The 19,724-nt window shown below is 33.8% G+C and overlaps 3 protein-coding genes across 5 annotated transcripts; 1 reads left to right on the forward strand and 2 right to left on the reverse strand.

The window, feature by feature from the left end:
- Positions 1-1,908: 1,908 nt before the first annotated feature.
- On the forward strand, positions 1,909-7,173 carry LOC8273087 (LRR receptor-like serine/threonine-protein kinase RPK2). Its single transcript, XM_025156262.2, has 3 exons — positions 1,909-6,342; positions 6,622-6,693; positions 6,812-7,173. Exon 1 carries the CDS (start codon positions 3,051-3,053, stop codon positions 6,201-6,203), a length of 3,153 nt encoding a protein of 1,050 aa, XP_025012030.1. The 5' UTR covers positions 1,909-3,050; the 3' UTR covers positions 6,204-6,342; positions 6,622-6,693; positions 6,812-7,173.
- On the reverse strand, positions 7,171-12,701 carry LOC8273088. 2 transcript variants are annotated; one of them, XM_002512777.3, is made up of 16 exons: positions 12,255-12,701; positions 11,397-11,505; positions 11,217-11,311; positions 11,023-11,136; positions 10,660-10,764; positions 10,425-10,496; positions 10,024-10,136; positions 9,704-9,835; positions 9,542-9,610; positions 9,239-9,326; positions 9,053-9,124; positions 8,848-8,948; positions 8,182-8,299; positions 7,917-7,976; positions 7,697-7,807; positions 7,171-7,597 (listed from the first exon to the last, which is right to left on the reverse strand). In XM_002512777.3, exons 2-16 carry the CDS (start codon positions 11,491-11,493, stop codon positions 7,481-7,483), a joined length of 1,464 nt encoding a protein of 487 aa, XP_002512823.1. In that variant the 5' UTR covers positions 11,494-11,505; positions 12,255-12,701; the 3' UTR covers positions 7,171-7,480. The 2 variants fall into 2 exon arrangements, with proteins under 2 accessions (XP_002512823.1, XP_015570948.1); XM_015715462.2 differs by lacking the exon at positions 7,171-7,597 and having other exon boundaries at positions 7,697-7,810.
- Positions 12,702-13,485: 784 nt separating this feature from the next.
- On the reverse strand, positions 13,486-19,509 carry LOC8273089. 2 transcript variants are annotated; one of them, XM_002512778.4, is made up of 16 exons: positions 19,381-19,509; positions 19,157-19,278; positions 18,740-18,834; positions 18,527-18,640; positions 18,253-18,354; positions 18,020-18,091; positions 17,330-17,442; positions 16,882-17,016; positions 16,529-16,597; positions 16,265-16,352; positions 16,095-16,166; positions 15,922-16,022; positions 14,922-15,039; positions 14,474-14,533; positions 14,249-14,359; positions 13,486-13,891 (listed from the first exon to the last, which is right to left on the reverse strand). In XM_002512778.4, exons 2-16 carry the CDS (start codon positions 19,251-19,253, stop codon positions 13,802-13,804), a joined length of 1,437 nt encoding a protein of 478 aa, XP_002512824.2. In that variant the 5' UTR covers positions 19,254-19,278; positions 19,381-19,509; the 3' UTR covers positions 13,486-13,801. The 2 variants fall into 2 exon arrangements, with proteins under 2 accessions (XP_002512824.2, XP_048233800.1); XM_048377843.1 differs by lacking the exons at positions 19,157-19,278; positions 19,381-19,509 and adding an exon at positions 18,934-19,053.
- Positions 19,510-19,724: the final 215 nt, after the last annotated feature.

Genomic DNA, 19,724 nt, shown 5'->3' on the forward strand with positions numbered 1-19,724 from the left:
TTTTAACTAATTTTATCTCAGAGCACTCTAAAAGAAGAAAAAAATGATAAAAATTAAATAATAAATATTCAAAGAAATATTTAAAATATTAAAATTAAATTAGCTATTAAATTCTAAAGTCTTAATTAATAAATTTAATTGTTTTTATTTTATTTTATTTTAGTGTAGGGTTTTTGGCAAACAATTAAATGGATGAACATGAAAATTGAATAAAAGAGGTTATTCATGTAGTCATACATCAAATGAAAGATAAAGATTGTAGTTATTTAAACTGTCACCATTTATAAAAAGCTTGTGGGTCCCTTCTTATTCCTCTAATTCTTTATGCATATGGAAGAAAGTACAATGACATAATTTTCTTGGGCCATGAATTTTTGGACAAAGAAGCCAACTTGCAATATCTTGTTCCTTTTTTTTTTATTTTAATTTTAATTGGGTTAAGAGATTCCATAAAATGTTATACAGAGAAAATAAAAATATTAAAAGAAGTTAGAATTTGGAAAATTAGAGAAATTTCATGTTTAAATCAAATAAATATTGTTTGGGTCCATAATTTAATTAAAATTCATGAATTTATTGATTTAAAATCCATAAACTTTAAATTTTTTATCATTTGAATAAACATAAAAATAATAGATGTTTTTTAAAGTTAAAGATAATTTTGATATGAGATAAATTTATTAAAGACGACCCTGGAATAAAAAAATAATATAAATAATTTATTATTTTTTTTAAATGGTTGATTTTGAACTTTTTTACGTAATAGGTGTGAATTTAAACTCTAAAAAGTGAGAAATTTTAGCAAATAATTTTTTTTTTTTAAATTCATAGATTTAAACTATATTTTTATTTATTAAATAATAAATTTAAACTAAATACATAAATCTTTTAAAGTTTTTTATCTATTAATCCCTCGATCCAAACCATACCATAATTCCATCTTTATAATAAGATATGAATGTCTAGCAAAACGCAAGCCATTTGTATGATTTATTAAACCATGCAATAAATGATATTAGACCCTAATTTCCAAAATAAACAACAAAATCAAATATTTTCAAACATATTTAGTGTCGAAGGCTTTCAAATTTCATGAATAAAAAGATGACTAAATCAAGATTAGACGCAAGAGTGACATCAGGATGACTGAGTCTGAGTCAGTCAGGAGGCTCTTCAAAAACTGAAATTAAAATTTAGTAATTAATTAGCAAAATACGTTACTTTTTTACTAATCATAATTGACTACTTTTTAACCATATGCATAATTAAATCAATAAATTCTGTACAAACAAAAGCAAACAAAAAGAGAGCAGTCTCACTCTCACCCTCACTCTATTTTATTACCAAAACAAAACAAATCAAAAAGGCATAATACATCTTAAGGCACCTGTATTTGTACATATTAGTCACCCATCATCTTTAACTTCAAAATTTATCAATCACACACCCTTACTTACAAAATTAGTAACAATTTAACACCTAACTGGCTGCAAATTAATTCATGATGCACATCAAGGCATATTTTCTAGCATGGAATTCACTTTGAGCTTGACCTATGACAAGATTGGCTGAATTTTTCGTACTATTTTTAATTTTTGTACTCAAACAAAGATTAAAGTTAGTACACAAAAAAAGTAAAAATGAATACAACTTATTAAACCCAGAGTTAGCATCTTCTAGACATCTAAATCTCCCATAAAAATCCATCAACAAAATATTAACAAAGATGTTGCAAGCTTATTAATAAAATCCATCAATAAAATGATTTTATAGCTTATAAAAAATCGAGCATTCGTATTGTATACACAAGCTTTAATAATATAACAATAATCCATAAAGTATAATTAAATATAATGCCATCATAAATGTCACAACCCAAGAGATAGTCTTTTTAAAGTGACACTTTGTCAAACATGTTGCATGCAACTCTCACTTGGATTGAATTATCAAAGCCAACATATTGTTGATCAACAGTCTTTTAACCAATCAACATCATCATGAATATGAGCAACTAACTAGATAGGATCTTCTCTAAAAGGGTTTAATTTCAACTCCATCAACTTTCTATAACCTAGAGTAACTCATAAATAGAAAATAAGCTTAACTCGGCTAATAACTCTTAATAGAAGTAGAATAGTCACCATCTAGCCAAAACAACTTGTTGCGTTGTAATTAAGTTAAAAGAAAAAAAATTTGATAAAAAAAAGAGATGAAAGAAGCAAAAGTGGTGGAAAGAGACGAGCCATGGCGAGTAAAGAGAAAAAGAGTGAAAAGTTGATGGTGCGAGTTCATTAGAGATAGAGGAAGAGGTGAATTAACAAAGAGTTAAATTAAAAAAATAAATAAAAAGAAAAAATGATTTAGACAAAGAAGATAAAAATAAAAAAAATAAAACTTTACAAATAAGAAAAAATCTAAAGAAGGAAGACAAAAAAATAAGGTTTAAAGGAAAAAAAAAAACGTTTATTTTAAAAGTATAAGTGCTTAATAGATAAATTTTAAAGTTAAAGGAGTTGGCTGACTAATTTGTTCGAGTATAGGTGTCTGGAGATGTAAAGAATCATAACAGAGTTTGCATGTGACAAAACACATCAACGTTATATACAAACACCCGCGGCATACGCCGGCTCTTCTTGTCTTCTTCTTCTTCTTCTCTCTCTCTCTCTCTCTCTCTACTAATCTTTCTTTTCTTGATTTTTCAGGTCACTTATAATATAACTCCATTCTTTATTACCTTTCTTTCTTTTGCTTTAAAAGTACTAATAACTATTCAAGAATCAGATCTTTACCCTTTTTTTTTTTTTGCCTCCAAACTTTTCAAATTTGGTCAGTTTTTACTGTCCAGTACTCATAATTTAACATAGCCCATTCTTGATTATCTTTCTTTCTGCTGCTTAATACTTATAACCGATTCTTGATTATATCTTCTTATATAACTTAAATTGTTTTGTTTTTCTTTCTTTGGAAGCACCCCTTGATAAATAATTCAAGAATCAGATCTTTCATCCTTGCCAGCGAGCTCCGGTGGACGACGGAGGGAAGAGAAGAATATGGTGGTTACTTGGTTTCTCGTTCTTGCTTTAGCATCATCATCCTCATGGACAAAAGCAGAACCTCTTGTTCTCAATGACACAGCAGCACTTCTTGATTTCAGGAAATCAGTCTCTAGGGACCCTTCTAATCTTCTTGCTGGTTGGACACCAAATAGTGATTACTGTAGCTGGTATGGAGTTACTTGTAATGAAGTTTCTAAGAGAGTTGTTGCTTTGAACTTTACCTCCAGAAGTTTGACCTCATTTCTTGCCGGAACTTTGCCGGATTCTGTTGGAAACTTGACTGAGTTGAGAGCTTTGGTAATTCCTCAGAATGCTTTTTCTGGTGACATTCCAGTTACCATTGGGAATCTTCGGTTCTTAGAGGTTTTGGAGCTTCAAGGGAATAATTTTTCTGGGAAAATTCCTGATCAGATAAGCAATCTTGAGTCTCTTTCTTTGCTTAATTTATCGTTTAATTCGTTTACTGGTGAAATTCCTGATAGTTTAATTGGTTATGGGAAGTTGAAAGTTATAGATTTATCTAATAATCAGCTCACGGGTGGAATTAAAGTTGATAACTCTAGTCAATGTTCTTTCTTGAGACATTTGAAGTTGTCTAATAATTTCTTGAAAGAGAGTATTCCTAAGGAGATTGGTAAATGCAAGTATTTGAGAACTTTGTTGCTTGATGGGAATATTTTACAGGGTCCGCTTCCAGCTGAGATTGGTCAGATTTCTGAGCTTCGTATCTTAGATGTTTCCACAAATTCTTTCTCTGAAAAGATTCCAAAGGAGCTTGCAAATTGTAGAAAATTGTCTGTTTTTGTATTAACTAATTCAAGCAATTTTGTTGGTAATATAAATGGTGACTTGAGTGATCGTAGTAGATTGGATTTCAATGCTTTTGAGGGAGGTATTCCTTTTGAGGTCTTGATGCTCCCCAGTTTACAGATTTTGTGGGCACCTAGAGCAAATCTTGGCGGAAGGTTGCCCAGCAGCTGGGGTGATTTGTGCTCACTTAGAGTAGTGCATTTAGGCTTCAACTTTTTCAAAGGTGTAGTGCCAAAAGGTTTGGGAATGTGTAAGAACCTTACTTTCTTGGATTTGAGTTCTAATTATTTGGTGGGTTACCTTCCTATGCAGCTGCAAGTTCCATGTATGGTGTATTTCAATGTTAGTCAAAATAATATGTCCAGGGCTCTTCCAAGTTTTCAGAAAGGCAGTTGTGATGCTAGTATGATCCTTTTTGGTCAAGATCACAGTTTTCTGGACATGGAGGATGTACGGATTGCATTCTCTAGCATTCCTGTCTGGGGTCCTCAGATGGTTACCTCTTTAGGGTCAATGGGAGAGGAAGACTTTGTTATTGTCCATGATTTTAGTTGGAATCAATTTGTTGGTTCATTGCCTTTGTTCTCAGTAGGAGATGAATTCTTGGCCACTAAGAATAAACCTACATACAGGTTGTTGTTGAATGAAAATATGTTCAATGGTTCTCTCCCTAGTGAATTAGTCTCAAATTGTAATCATCTGCAGAGCTTCTCTGTGAATCTGAGTGCAAACTATATGTCAGGTAAGATTCCTGAGTCGTTGCTTGTCAGTTGTCCACAGATGATACAGTTTGAAGCAGCATACAATCAGATTGGAGGTTCACTCCCTCCCAGCATTGGCAACTTGATGATGCTTCAATATTTTGATATAAGGGGAAACACATTGTCAGGATCTCTGCCTAATCAGTTAGGGAATTTGACACTTTTAAAATCACTTCTTCTTGGAATGAACAATGTATTAGGAAATATTCCATCTCAACTGGATCAATTGACTTCTCTTGTAGTTCTAGATCTGTCTCACAATGCTGTTACAGGATCTATCCCAGCAAGTTTGCCAAATGCCAAAAATCTTGAAGTAGTGTTACTTAATAATAACAGGCTTTCTGGCGAGATACCTTCATCTTTCTCAACCCTTACCAATCTCACTGTATTCGATGTTTCTTTTAATAATCTCTCTGGTCATTTACCCCAATTTCAACACCTGAGTAGCTGTGATTGGTTTAGAGGGAACACCTTCCTGGAACCTTGTCCATCCTCTAAGTCATCAACTGATTCAAATGGAGATGGAAAATGGCATCGTCACAGAAATGAGAAGCCTTTGATACTTGCACTGTCAGTATCTGCTTTCGCCGTATTTTGTTTATTCTTGGTGGGAGTTGTCATTTTTATTCATTGGAAGAGAAAGCTTAATAGACTCTCCAGCTTAAGAGGCAAGGTAGTAGTGACTTTTGCAGATGCTCCAGCTGAACTGAGCTACGATGCTGTGGTCAGAGCTACTGGGCATTTCAGCATTAGAAACCTGATTGGGACTGGCGGTTTCGGGTCAACTTACAAAGCAGAACTGGCACCGGGTTACTTTGTAGCAGTAAAGAGGCTCTCCTTAGGCAGATTTCAAGGCATTCAACAGTTTGATGCGGAGATAAGAACTTTGGGCAGAATTAGACATAAGAAACTTGTGACATTAATTGGTTATTATGTGGGAGACTCTGAAATGTTCTTAATTTACAATTATCTTTCTGGTGGAAACCTTGAAACCTTCATTCATGAAAGGTCAATCAAGAAGGTACAGTGGTCAGTGATTTATAAAATAGCTCTTGATATAGCTCAAGCTTTAGCTTACCTCCACTACTCTTGTGTACCACGCATACTTCATCGGGACATTAAGCCTAGTAATATCCTGCTAGATGAGGAGCTTAATGCCTACCTATCAGACTTTGGTTTGGCTAGGCTTTTAGAAGTTTCTCAGACCCATGCCACAACAGACGTTGCAGGTACATTTGGTTATGTTGCACCAGAATATGCAACCACATGCAGGGTATCTGACAAGTCAGATGTTTATAGCTTCGGGGTAGTTCTGTTAGAGCTGATGTCAGGGAAGAAATCTCTTGATCCATCATTTTCTGATTATGGGAATGGCTTCAATATTGTTGCTTGGGCCAAATTGTTGATCAAGGAGGGACGATCTCCAGAGCTATTCTCTGTAAAACTGTGGGAATCAGGGCCTAAGGAAAATCTATTGGGAATGCTAAAGCTTGCTGCATCCTGCACTGTAGAGTCTCTCTCTGTGCGGCCATCAATGAAGCAGGTCCTTGAGAAACTGAAACAATTGAAATTGTGAAAGCATCTATTTTGCAAAGGTTGGTCAAGAGAAATTAGGTATAACCAGGCAGAAAGAGTTTCTTATCCACGAATATTGGGAAGTAGACTTGTTTGGACAGTGAAGCTGCTTATGTTTGCGGGCTATTCTATATCTTGAGGTAAAATAATTTGCATCTCAAAATTCTTTGTATGTGGTGTACATGAGCATTTGTCTTCAGTCCAGGAAAAGAAAAAAAAAAAAGATTTTATAATAGACACCTAAAATTTTTCTACTCCAAATTCCATTGTCACTTTTACACAAGGAAAAACCTATGTTGCCTATTTAACTATGTACCTCAAAGACAAATTTTGGAGTGACCCATTTCAAGAAAAAGATGTTTTGCCTTATTTTCCATCAACAGTACAATTAACTCTACTTCTTTTTCTCTGCCTCCTAGATGTGCTCTCTCAAGCTCCAGTTACTTGAAATCATGGTTGGACAATAACCACCGACACTAAAGTTGGATAAGGTAACCTTGATAATCTTTCTATTTTTGTTTACTTGTGCTAAAGTAGTTTTTATAAATATTTTTAACCCTATTAACCCTCATAATTATAATTGTTACCTCTTACTTTATCTTTTGGCAGAATGCATCCACAGCTTATTGAGGCAGTGAAGGATACTCGATCATGATTGTACTTCACATACCATTGGCTTATTGGACATTAACTGTCACAAGATAAAGAACTGGGCAGAAACAGGCATCAATACTATTCTGATCCTGTTTGCCATTTGTACAAAGAGTTCTTACGGGAATTATTGGTTGTAAGGCAGGATAGATAATGTACAACATTTTTAGTTCATCAATGCAAATCTTTTTTGTTATAGTTTGCCTTCAGAAAAAAAATGTACCCCTCTAATCCGATTCAGCTGAACAGGGAATGCGGTGTCGCTTTCCTTTACATGTTTGGAAAGAATATAAGTGTTCTGTCCATTTTTTTTGCTTGTACACATGGTTTTGTTAACTTGAAACTATCTGCATTTGGAATCAAGTCAATTGGCTTATGCCAAAATGTAGCAGGATGGACCATATCTAAAGTTGCAATCAAATTTGACTACTGATAATATCACCCCTATCTGTTGAAAATCTTTTAGTGCTATCTTGTTTCTCAGTGATAAGATTTAAGCTCACACCAATGAAATTATACGATACATACGCCCCGGATAACAGAATAACCACTTATACTGCAGGCGATACTATATTGGCAAATTTGACTAATTCAAATCAGAAGCATTTTGTCTACGGCCTTCTGTTCTCAGTACCTGGAAGCATTATCACCTTGTTTAGCCTTGAGGACAATCTCCTCGGTTGTGGTGCCAATTATGTCATTAGCATCTCTCAGATCTACACATGCATAGCTTCCAGAAGTATCCTAGTAGAACAATCCTCATTTCAATCATTGGAATTACTGAACAACTGACATATTTCCTGCTGGAAAAAGTAAACAGCAAGAAAGAAAAGAGAATCCCACCTTAGCAACAATTCCCAACTTCTCTAACTTTTGAACAGCATCATCTACATCAAAATTACAGCTTTCACCAAATTCCTGTTTAATAAGATCCTCACACCGCTGATCAAGTTCCTACTTCAGATCATTGCAAAACTATGCATTAGCATATGGCCTTATTGTGTCTATAAGCTCTTCAGAATGAAAGCAAGGGAGAAAAAAGGGCTCAATCGGGTTTCAGTACCTGTCTACTAGCTATTCCTTGCTCCATCAGTACAAAAAATGAAACAATCACCTCTTTTACCTGTAGATTTAAGTTATTAAGTTCTGTAACAATTTAGAAGTCTACAAAGTCTCCAAACGAAAAAATTAGTGCATCTGAAAACTTATATTTTAAAATTTATTAACCATAATCATAAATTTTAACACCAATGCGAATTGCTTTGAGAAAATTCAAAACACAAGTTATGTTCTATACATTATCAAGTATGATTAAGCAAACTGCTTACTTCTTGTTGGATCACGTCATCACACAAGTGAAGAAGAGTGCCCCTTCCACTGTCTAGTTGTTTGTCATACACAGACTGTGTAATTAAGCTCTGATAAGAAACCAAGTTGCTCTGAAACCTGTTGAAACCAAATAAGCATTAACTTCCATTGTATAATGTGTAAGGAACCTGTACGAGGATGTTCAATGTTCGAATACAGATTCGTAAGGCAATGATCTGAGGAACAAAGTTATCAGGAAAAAATGCATGTAGCCTGCACAAGAAATGTAAGAACAGAAGCACTAAATTATTTGAAAATTGATTGCATCAGAATCTTCACTAGTCAGTTGACCAACATATTCATTTACTATTTCTTTTTTATAGTTAATTTCTACTTGTTAGTAGGAATAGCAACAGGGTTACAGTAAGTCCTGCGGATTAAACTTTCTGCAATTTATGCAGAAGCTGTTTAATCCAGACCCTCTAGGTTATAATGGAACAATTTTACTATTGCAACCAAAGCTCAGAATACTGATAAAGCTATACAGAATATTATGCGTTTAATGAGATCTTGTATTTAGTCTCAGTAGTAGTAAGCCTTCAATTATGTTATCAAAGTTCAATTTCATATTAAATTAGCATCACCAAAATCCTGTAGAAGATTTGAAAGAGAAGAATACACTTAACGTGAAATATGTCTTAACACAATAGCCAACCACAGATGTCAGAATAGCGAAAATGACTCGGATGTCAGCTTTAGGACTGCTGAGTGAACCAATTACAGTAACCTGTACAGGTAGCAGCATATGGTTCATGTTACCAGAAAGGTACAAAAGACTTAAAACCAAGGACGTCAAGTACATTATATTTCATGGAGACTGCAATTACTGACCAGTCCAATTACTGCAGAAACAATGAATTTAACCCAATCCATTGGAGTTAAACCTGGATTTTTCTTTTCTGGCTGTTAATGCAACAAGTTCCAACACTAAATGAATAGGCAAAAGCAAACGAAGAAAACTGAAAAATATAATATAACAAGATTAATGTAACGCAATAGGATCAAGAAAAAACTCACAAGTGCTATCTCCATATCAGCCATTGGAATGTTCCTAAAATGCTTCACATATATATTTCTTTCTGTCTCCTTTTTCTTACTTGCTCTCCTACAGATTTACACTAACACCATTGATTTATTTCATGGTCTGAAAACACTGTTAGAGAAGAATTTCGATAATTTGTAAATTCATGATATTATCGTTATGGAAATAATTCTCTTTTTTGTGTAGTCTCTCAAACAAGGTAAGGATAAGAGTACATAAAACCATCCACCATGTTTTCAGATTTGAAGTTGAATCAGAAACAAGACAAAGGTCCCTACCTGTAGACTACAATTATACTCTGGAAGGTAGGTTCTTGGATTGTGACCTTGCCAAAAAGATTAGAAAGACTGTGGAAACAAACAATACCAATTTCAAAAACCAGAAATGGGCATCACACACAAGGTGACCATAATTGCAATTTCAAGTTGCCACTTAAAAACCTGAGTTTCATCTTCTCGATACGGATTCGCTCAACATAAATATCATCCTGCTCTGCTTCTATGCAGATTTCAACAGGATCTGTATCTTCCTTATATTCTTCTCTTGGCTTGCTGTAGAAAAGTCCTTTTAAACTACAAGTAGAAAAGCCTAATAAGAATATAAAGTACAAACTTTGCCTCAAAGAAATTCTCCAAATTCAGTTTAAACAAGTATTAAATCTCAAAACCATAGTGTAACAACAGATCAAACTGATTTCAGCAGAGGGGGTGTATCACAGAACTATTAATATTTCTGAGGCGTGACCGGCGTTGGTGCTTACCAAGTAATTGTTAAGAAACACCTCCATAAACGTGAAATGATTGTGTTTATTTTTGATTTGATAAAGTAAGCAGTCATCTTATCAATTCCAAATCCACGCCGGAATATTATGAACTGAAAGCAGACAAACAAACGAGCATCAGCATGTGCACCCACATACGCACAGATACTTCATCAGAAAAACTACATAAGCACATATTTTCATTTGGAGCACAATATGTTGAATATATATTTTCAGAATTTAATGGGCGAGCCTCGGTGTAATGCCAAGGTTGCTCCATGTCATCCTGGAATTTTATGCTTTCAAAATCATTCATGAACAGCCTAATACGATTGATTACAATGTTCATGCTAAAAGAATTTTCAACCATGCAGCAATCCAGAAGCTGATCTTAACATTACCTTATCAGCAAAGTATGGGAGGTTATCATGAGGATGCTTGGAGAAGTACTTCGTAAACAGCTTCTTGTCAAGCTACATTCAACAAGACAGAAACACTGGATTCAGAAATTATGAAGACCAGAATGAAAATCCCTACTAACTTATATGGATGTTTGACTAGACAAACAGACAAAAATATATATGTTGGAAGAAATCCTTTTCTGCAAAAGCTGCTGATTACATATATAAACCTTACCTTGGTTTCATCAACAACAATAGGAAGATTTAAACGATACTGTGCAGAAAGAGCAATATTAATCTCATCATCAGTTGTTATTTTGAAATTACTCTTTTCCATCACCTGGATAATAAGAGAACTACTTTAAGAAAGAAAAAAAGAAGAAGAAAGAATCAGGTAGACTTGGAAATTGCAACAAGCAGTAATCCTTCTACCAAAGGCAATGAAAAGACATTCATCAGAAGAATAGAAATGTAATATAAAAATAATTGTTGGGAAAGAGTCCGAGTCTAAGTCAGTTTTTCAGTATTATCAGCTTAGGCTATTCATAAACTATAAATGGAAAAGTTTTCCGAGAAAAAAGAAGCAGGATATATATACCTGAAATAAGCAGGTTAAAAACTGATATTCACAAGTATCAATATCTTCAGGGGATAGATTCTGCTGCTCCAATTTCTTGGCGCCATGAATAGGCTCAAAGAGGGCATATAATTGCTGCAGAAAACAATCAGACATCACATTCACATCAAATGAACATAACCATATATATCTACTCCCAAAAGAAAAATATATACCATGAGATCCTCAAACTGCAAAAGGTACCATGCTCTAATAGTATACTCAACTCTCTGGCAAAGCTTTAAGAACTCATCACGATCAGATTTCCTCTCTACATAAATCAATCAAAACATTATATACCCTTTCGTATTATGTGAAGCATATCTATAGATTATAGAAGAACAAAGAGATATTACCAATGCGATCGGATAAAGCAGCAATGAGCTTGTGCTTAAGGATGGGAATTACAGATTCTCTCTCCAAATGTATTATGTCTTTCTTCTTTTTTCCCATTCTTTATCCTGCCTGTAATGTTTGTTTACTTCTAATTAATTATTCTTTGATAAAGAAAAAAAAAATGCAGAAAATGTAATTTCTTGTTCAGTTGTTTTCTGCTCTTCATCAATGTGATTGTGAAGAGTGCAAATGCAATGCCAGGCCCGCTCTCTTCGGTAGGGGAAAGTTTGGCGCTCAAATTTGTGCGGCAGCCAATAATCCCTTAGAGAAGGCATGATTGAGTATGCTGCCTGCAAGAGATCTGTTATGCTAGTTGAATCATTAACCATTGAATTGTATAGTAATATTATTGATGGAACGTATATTGTCTGTTTCTTTGTTCTTTGTTAATCAACTACCATCAAATTCTTTCGTTTAGACCCTGTTGCCTAGCCAGGAACTATTTTTGATATGCCTAATTATACTATTTCTAATTTGGATATTTGGCATTGCCATACTTCACTAACATAAGTACATAACCTGTGAAGGCTTCAAAAGCTTTTTCTTCTTTCTTTTTCATTAGAATTTTATATGGCAAAGATCTCCTCACCACAGGATAGATATTCGACTATAGCCAATGGCTTTTTTATTCTGTATTTTTTTCTTTTTTTATGATTTTGAAATTACAAAAGATCAGCTTCTTGAATCCAAAAGTTTGATTATATAGTGCTGTAAAACATAAGAATGCCAGGAACCGCTAATGAATGGCTAATTAACCTAACCTAACATACAAGTTACAAGGAATGTACTATATATATATATATATATATAGCACTCACTTATTTGATGGAGAATATAAGCTTTAGAAAATCCAGACACCCAGTAAAAGATAATGAGCTCCTCTTCCTTCTTGAGATGACTTCGTACTTGTATGTTAAATCTGGCATGTCGCTTGAATTATCAGTGCAGACATGAGCATCAACGTCCATATCCATGTCATGGCAAAAGCAGGTTGGCAATTGACATGCACCACCAACACTACCCGCCGAGCAGAGAACTTCTCCGGCCATAGATTCAGAGCACTTCCGTAATCCTCAAGGAAAAGGGAATTAATTAATGAGTGGAACAGAAGTAGGTGATAATGTTCCATGAACGTCAATATATATCTGCTTAGGGAGTCGATGCAAGTCCTGCTAAGAAAAGAATTTGTAGGAATTTCACATTTCTATCCTGTATTACGACTTCCTGGCCCAATTATACAAGAATTTTTATTTTTCTTTAATACGATTATCCATCTAGAAAAGGCCAGTAGCTAAATAGTGCAAAGGCCGATATATTTATTAAGGCGTTCGTTTGATATGGTCTTGCCAGTTAAATGTTGGCTTATTAACATTTACACATATTTAAAAAAAATTAAAAATTAATTCAAGAGCATATAAATGGAGGATATATGCTGTTACGTACAAAATTTTAAAATATTATTTTATTTTTCGGCACACTCTAAATTAATTCACGATTTATTTATATCAAAGAAAATTAAAATTAAAATAGCATAGCATCTTATACAGCAAAATAAAATTAAGGGTCTGATTTTAATTATTGTTTAGTATTTAAAAAGTAGGTTTATTTTTTTTAATTGATTGATTAATTTTTCTTTTATCTTTTTAATATAAACCATTTTTGTCAAACTTACTTTTGAAGAAAAACATGACTTTGACATTGAGTTTGAAAAAATAATTTTCTAACTTTAATTCTCATTTTAAATAAATTTTTGAATTTTGAAAATTGTTTTTTTTTTTTTCAAAAAATAGATGAATAGATACTTTTCCTAAAAGTACAGTTGAGAAAAGCAATTTATAAATGACTTAAAAAATTAATATATTAAATTAAAGCAATTTATAAGTGTATTTTTATTTCTTGATCCAAGTAAACTGTCAAGATAAAAAAGTGTAAAAGCTGTTATTGACAGCTCAAGAGAGTGGCTGTGAGGAGCAGTTTTTTTGTATGTAATGATCACATATTTATATAATTTAAGATTGAATTGCAGATGTATGTCCTGCAATTTCAAAGAAAGAAAACTCTCAATTTGGATCTCATTTTTCCTTCATTTTTTTTCCTTGTTAAACACAAAGTATTTCTATACATATGTAGCTGTCATTTTCATGCTCATTTGCTACTGCATATTCACTTTGCATTTACAAATCAACCCCAACCCATTGCGTAACAAAGTAGCACCCCTTGATTATTTGGATACAGTAAGGTTAAATGCATTCAAATATTTTAAAAAAGAAAATATATTAACAGACACAGAATTATTAATGGGTGCAGAGAGCACACAACTGGCAATAGCAGATCAGAAGAGACAGCATCAAGAATGGCCAAATTCCTATCTTGCCAGGACAAGCTCTTCAGTGGTGGCGCCAATAATGTCATTAGCACGTTTTAGTGCAACACAACTACACTCCCCATGAGTATCCTGTATTCAGAGATAATCAGTCAGAAAGTATATCAACTCACCAAAAAAGAACCAAAATGCCATTGAAGTTGGACATTTAACCCAAAAGCTTAGTTTTATCCCTGGAGTAACACATTACAAAGTTCAACAAGTTTGATTTTTGGTCATATTAACAGTCATGTCACTCATTGCCCAGAAGGAGAGTTTAGCCCTTTCAATGAAGTGGCCACAGTGGTATTTTGCAAAAAAGTTCAAATAGTAGGAAGCAGAGGAATGGAGAGGTAACCAAATTTTTATTTGACTTAACTTTGCAGCCTTATAATATAAAGTTAATGAGAAATGCAAACTGGATATAAAATGGAAAATGTAGTATCTTACCTCAGCAACAATGCCCAGCTTCTCTAATTTTTCGACTGCGTCATCCACTTCAAAGTTACAGCTCTCTCCAAACTTGTTTGCTATTAGTTGTTCACAACGTTTATCCAAATCCTAATACACAGTATCATATAGAATTGTAACTAATGCTACAGAAGATCCACGTGATATCCATCAGCAATCAGGAGACACTAACAGGAAATACATAGAGCGAGAGCTGATTCATACCGTCCTAGTGGCTTTGCCTTCTTGCATTAAAGTAAAGAACGATATAATAACTTCTTTGACCTGAACAAAGAAAGGTTGATTACCCATATGGCAGGATAGAGTTATATGCAAGACCTTTCATGAACAAATAATGGAAAGCAACTGGGTATGTTCTTTCATGCAGACATTCAAAAAATGCATCTAAATTCAAGTATAATGCTCATACAACGATTCGTGAAAAGCACATACCATAAACAATATGCATTATCTTCCATGAAACAATGAAATCAATCTGTTTAACTATCCTTTTGTATCTAGGTTTAACTCATGTACATGCAGTCTGATTGACCGATTAACTACAGTTTAAATAGTAAACAAGTATAGGCATCGAAATCGATAACTGGTAGTTGTAGAAAATGTCAGCATATTTTATATGGATAGAAGAGGAAACATCAAGATCAAAACTCACTTCCTGTTGAATGACATTGTCACACAGGTGAAGAAGAGTACCCCTTCCACTATCCAGTTGTTTGTCATACACAAGCTGTGTAATTAATGTCTGATATGTAGCCAAACTCTGTTGATACCTGCAAGTATAACAGCTACATCAATTAAAAGAAAAGAAAAGAGAAGAGAAGAAAAGAAAGAGCCAAACTGAAATGTATACAGCCTTAAATCTGTTAAGACTAGCAGTATGTCAGCTAGTTTGTTTCTTTGTTTTGTCTTAATTGCTGGATATTAGTAGCTTCTTTTAGTTGTTTTTGCTTAGTTTAAATATTTAGTTAAAGCATCATGTAGCTTTTTAGTTTACTTGTTGTAGTATACAAGCTTTTCAACTTCTTCTTGTAATCATAGTTTAAGTTGTATAAGTATTTTCTGGTTCTAGTTGATTAATACAAGAAGTTTTTCCAGCAATCTTTTTTATCCAACTTCATTTGCTTTTCATTTCTTAAAGAATTTAAGAAAATCAGATAAAAAAATGAAAAATGCAAGGCGCTATGAGCACCAGCAGCACGTTCAACTAGGAATTCTCCAACTTTTTAACTTGAATACGACGATGCAAGGCTAATTTACAGCCAAATTCCGGTGCACAAAACCCAAACTATGAGCATTCTGATCAAAAGAATTTCAAAGATGCCAAGGATAAACGGTAACTTTAGAATCAATTTAGTCAACCTACCATCAATTTTAAACTACTATCACAATCTATCAAATGTTGTCTGAGAATGCTGTGTCAATAAAAATGGTTCAGTAGAGTTAGTCTAGCAAGAGGTAATGAGAAGGATCTGATCAACTCTTTTATGGTGACAAAAAGTTTCACATTCACCTGCTTAGGTAAATTTGTTGCAAATAGATTTTCTCACTCGCTCGAATGCAATATGCCTAGTGCTCAAATGAAAAACATATAAAAATAAGTATATAATTCAAAAGGGAGAAAAGCAATTGGAGAGAAGGAGAACAGAGTATACGATAAGTATATCTTAGCACAGTAACCAATCACTGAGGAAAGGACCACAAAAATGATCCGAGTATCAGCCTTATGCACTTGAATCGAACTAATTACAGCAACCTGTAGAGAAAGTCAAGGCATGTTTTAGTAAATTCACAGGAAAATGAGAACAAAACTTCTAATAAAACTCACCAGCCCAACTATAGCAGAAACCAAGAATTGAACCCAGTCTACTGGGGTTAACCCAGGATTCTTCTTTTCTGGCTGCTCAAGGCACCAAAGTGTGAACACCAGATCATATTGTGTCTGAAAATCAAAGCAAAAGGGAGGCTTGCAAAAGAGTAAGTAGCTAAAGATCTCACAAGGACTATCTCCATATCAGCCATTGGAATTTTTTGGAATTGCCTCACATAGATTCCTCGTCCCTTTTCTGTTTTGGTACTTGCTCGCCTGATAAATCAGTATTCGCCCTTTCAGAATTACTTTAAGAACAAAATAACTCAAAATGCATGTTTCGTAATTACATTCCCCTACCATCAAGTAAATTTTGCAATTAGAATGCTGATAGAAAAAGTACATCATGCAAAACATTAATTAAAGAGAAAATGAATAAAGACGAGTGGTACCTGTAAACTACTATTAACCTTTCGAACACAGGCTCTTGTATTGTAGTTTTGCTCAGCAAATTGCTAATACTTAAGAACACAAAGCAAGAACAGGAACATCACTAGTAATTCAATATATGCAAATTAAATTAAATATTGCTGTTTGTGTATTTAAAGTATGCCAAGTATTGGTCAGATTCATCTATTCAGAAAGATGTGCAAACTTCAATCTCAATCATGAAAAGCTGCTTAAGATATCCCTCCAACTGGTTATGTGGCAAACACTAGGGGTTAGAAACAGGGTGTACATATGAGTTCCGAAACTGCGAACATTATAATAAAAACTATAAGCATTCAAATAATGTTTGCACAACCTTATATCCATATTTTCTAGACGAATTCTTTCAACAGTAACATAGTCCTGATCTGCTTTGGAGTTAATCACGTCATTCTTCTTTACATCCTTCTTTTGTTGGCCACTTGACCTTTTGCGCCATAGTTTTTCGAGTCTGCAAACAACATGGCTTCTGTTATTAGTTCAGGAGAGGAGTTAGTGACACTTGAAGTTACTTACACGTCATGTTATCCTCTACATCTGGAAAATATTCTTTAGGAACCATGCGTGCAAATAATTATATTATGCCCAAGATATTTGATTAGTAGTGTAGATGACAGTTAGTAATAAGATTGCAAAGATGCCAGTTGCTTTCATTCAACATGGTCATGTAGCAGTTCTTTGAAGCAGAAAATGTTGAACTATCGCAACCTCAAATTATCTTCCAAACAATCAAGTGTTTACAGAATGGGCCAAAATCCGCTCACCTGGTTAGGTTTAAAAGCAATGCCCAAAGGCGTGTAATGAGTATGTCCACTTTCTCCGTGACAAAATAACCAGTCATATGATCAATGCCAATCCCTCGTCGAAATATAATGTACTAAAAAAAATGATAATATTAAGTAGATTAGTTCTCTTGAGAAAGAGTCATAACGGACAGATCATGGAAAGATAAATTTGTTATACACTATCTATCAAGTATCAACAAAAGCAGAGACCCTTGCTAGCGAATTTAAAAGAACCAATCCATGGATTCACTGAAGACCAGATTGCTGCAATTTTCAATCCTAGTGTTCAGTCGCACTGTTAGCAATGGGACAAAGCTTCCATATGGCAAATATTGAATAAAATTCACATACAAGCATAACAAGATTGTGAGGTAGGAAAAGCAGCATATGATGGTGCATTCCACATAAGCAGACTCAACTATAGCATATTGCAATGCATGGAGGGAGAAGACCGCATGACCAGGAAAAAAAAAATATTTAAGGGGATAAAAAAAAAAAAAGAAAAAAAAAGGCATATATAGATAAATTAAATAGTAGGCATCAATTTCTTCTTCTTCCACCCTTCAAACAAACACAAAACAAGAGAATAGCCAATATCCAAAAATGCAGTCAATCCAGGAGATCCTCCAGACTTAGCAGTTAATTTCTTATATGAATTTAATGAAATACCTTATCAGCATAGATGGGAGGCTTTATACTGCTGTGCTTAGCAAAGTACCTTCTTAGAAGTTCCTTGTCAAGCTACACCCACCAAAAAGGAAAAGGGTGAAATGAAAAAGAGAATATTGGGATAAACAATGGCACACAAAATTCCAGGTTTTGCATACAACATAAAGATAGGCTTTGTAATGTATACTAATGAACCTCAACAAAATGCAAATGAAATGCCTATGATAACGAACCTTGGAATCATCAACTATAATGGGAAGATTTAAGAGATACTTCCCTGAAGCAACATTAATCTCCTCATCAGTTGCCATTTTGAAGTTGCTCTTATCCATAACCTGTTTAACAAAATGAGACCACTATTGAAAAATTCCACACACGCAGTGTACCAATAAATTACGTAGACAGAATGTTCATTTGGAGAAATCAGAGTGCATTTGTTTCCATCTTAGTTTAGGAGACACCATTGAAGCACAGGCACATACATATTTAATCAAGCACTAATAATACCTGAAACAAGTAAGTTAGAAAATTCTGTTCAAGTATGTCAATATCTTCAGGAGAAAAGTTTTGCTGCTCCAACTTCTGAGCTCCAGTTTCAGGGTCAAAGAAGGAATAAAGTTGCTGCAAAGAAAATTCTTTTATTATTATTATTTAATTCAATTTGACAACAGTAACAAAAGAACAACTCATGAAAGAATAACTTCAGAGAAGTTTGACTACCATCAATTCTTCAAACTGCAGATGGTACCAAGCTCGAATTATGTACTCGACTTTTTTGCAAAACTTTACAAACTCAGCCCGGTCAGAACTATCTTCTGCAAAACCATAAAAATTGAGATTTTCCCCAAATTTGTAAGTCTTGAATAAAAGGGTGTACAAGCAAACAAAGGTTTTGAGGAAAACAAATAACAGACATTGGCCTTGTTTGGAATAAATCATGTGCAAAATTGAATATTCAACAAAATCATGTCAATGTTGGCATGATTTATATGTCTTTCTTTGTTTCTTTTCCTAAATTCTAAGAACTACTCGTTTTCCGAACATGAGAATTGACTAAATGGAGTTCAAACGAATCAAATTTTGCAATTTATAGCAAACAGAAAAAAAGAGGAAAATTGAAGAGAAAGAGAGAGGTACCAATGAGGCCGGTTAAAGTAAGGATGAGGTGTGATTTGAGAATTGGAATTACAGTTTCTCTTTCCAATTGGATAATTTCTTTCTCCTTTTTCCCCATTTCCGAATTTCAGTGAACCCCAATCCTAAAATCAGTTGAGCAAAAAGGGTTGCAAATTGCAGCTCGATTCTATGCATTTGTATATGTAAGTGTCTGAGGTAGAGAGATTGGAACAGACAGATTTTACCTGGAAGTGAAGCTAAGAAGATTCGAGAGATTAGAGAAGAGGGTTTGCTTTTGGAATCCATAGAAAGTGAATTATAATAAATGAGTCTTAGGTTTGTCATCATTTGGAAGAAGGATTCGCACTTCAATTCAATTACAGAAGTGAACCGAGCTTTCTCTTTGGCGGGAAATTTCTTTGTCCATAAAGCGGTTGATGTGTAACTAACTCTGATTTTCCATTTATAAATTTTATTTGTTTTTCCAATTTTCTTAGCTAATGTTAGATTTATCGCTTTATTAAAGTATTTTCTAAAAGAAAAAAATAGTCACTTTATTAAAGTATAAAATACTTTATTTATTCTAAAA

The sequence above is a fragment of the Ricinus communis genome, chromosome 8, assembly GCF_019578655.1.
Source record: "Ricinus communis isolate WT05 ecotype wild-type chromosome 8, ASM1957865v1, whole genome shotgun sequence".
Lineage (NCBI taxonomy): Eukaryota > Viridiplantae > Streptophyta > Magnoliopsida > Malpighiales > Euphorbiaceae > Ricinus > Ricinus communis.

Excerpts from the sequence above, each read along its gene's own strand:
- LOC8273087 (XM_025156262.2), top strand. The coding sequence starts at position 3,051 with ATGGTGGTTACTTGGTTTCTCGTTCTTGCTTTAGCATCATCATCCTCA.
- LOC8273088 (XM_002512777.3), bottom strand. The coding sequence starts at position 11,493 with ATGGGAAAAAAGAAGAAAGACATAATACATTTGGAGAGAGAATCTGTA. Across the intron at positions 11,137-11,216 it reads TGCAGTTTGAGGATCTCATG|CAATTATATGCCCTCTTTGA; the intron begins GTATATATTTTT and ends TGTTTTCTGCAG. Across the intron at positions 10,497-10,659 it reads TTGTTGTTGATGAAACCAAG|CTTGACAAGAAGCTGTTTAC; the intron begins GTAAGGTTTATA and ends TGTTGAATGTAG.
- LOC8273089 (XM_002512778.4), bottom strand. The coding sequence starts at position 19,253 with ATGGGGAAAAAGGAGAAAGAAATTATCCAATTGGAAAGAGAAACTGTA. Across the intron at positions 18,835-19,156 it reads TACTTTAACCGGCCTCATTG|AAGATAGTTCTGACCGGGCT; the intron begins GTACCTCTCTCT and ends ATGGTTTTGCAG. Across the intron at positions 18,355-18,526 it reads TTCTAACTTACTTGTTTCAG|GTTATGGATAAGAGCAACTT; the intron begins GTATTATTAGTG and ends TTTGTTAAACAG.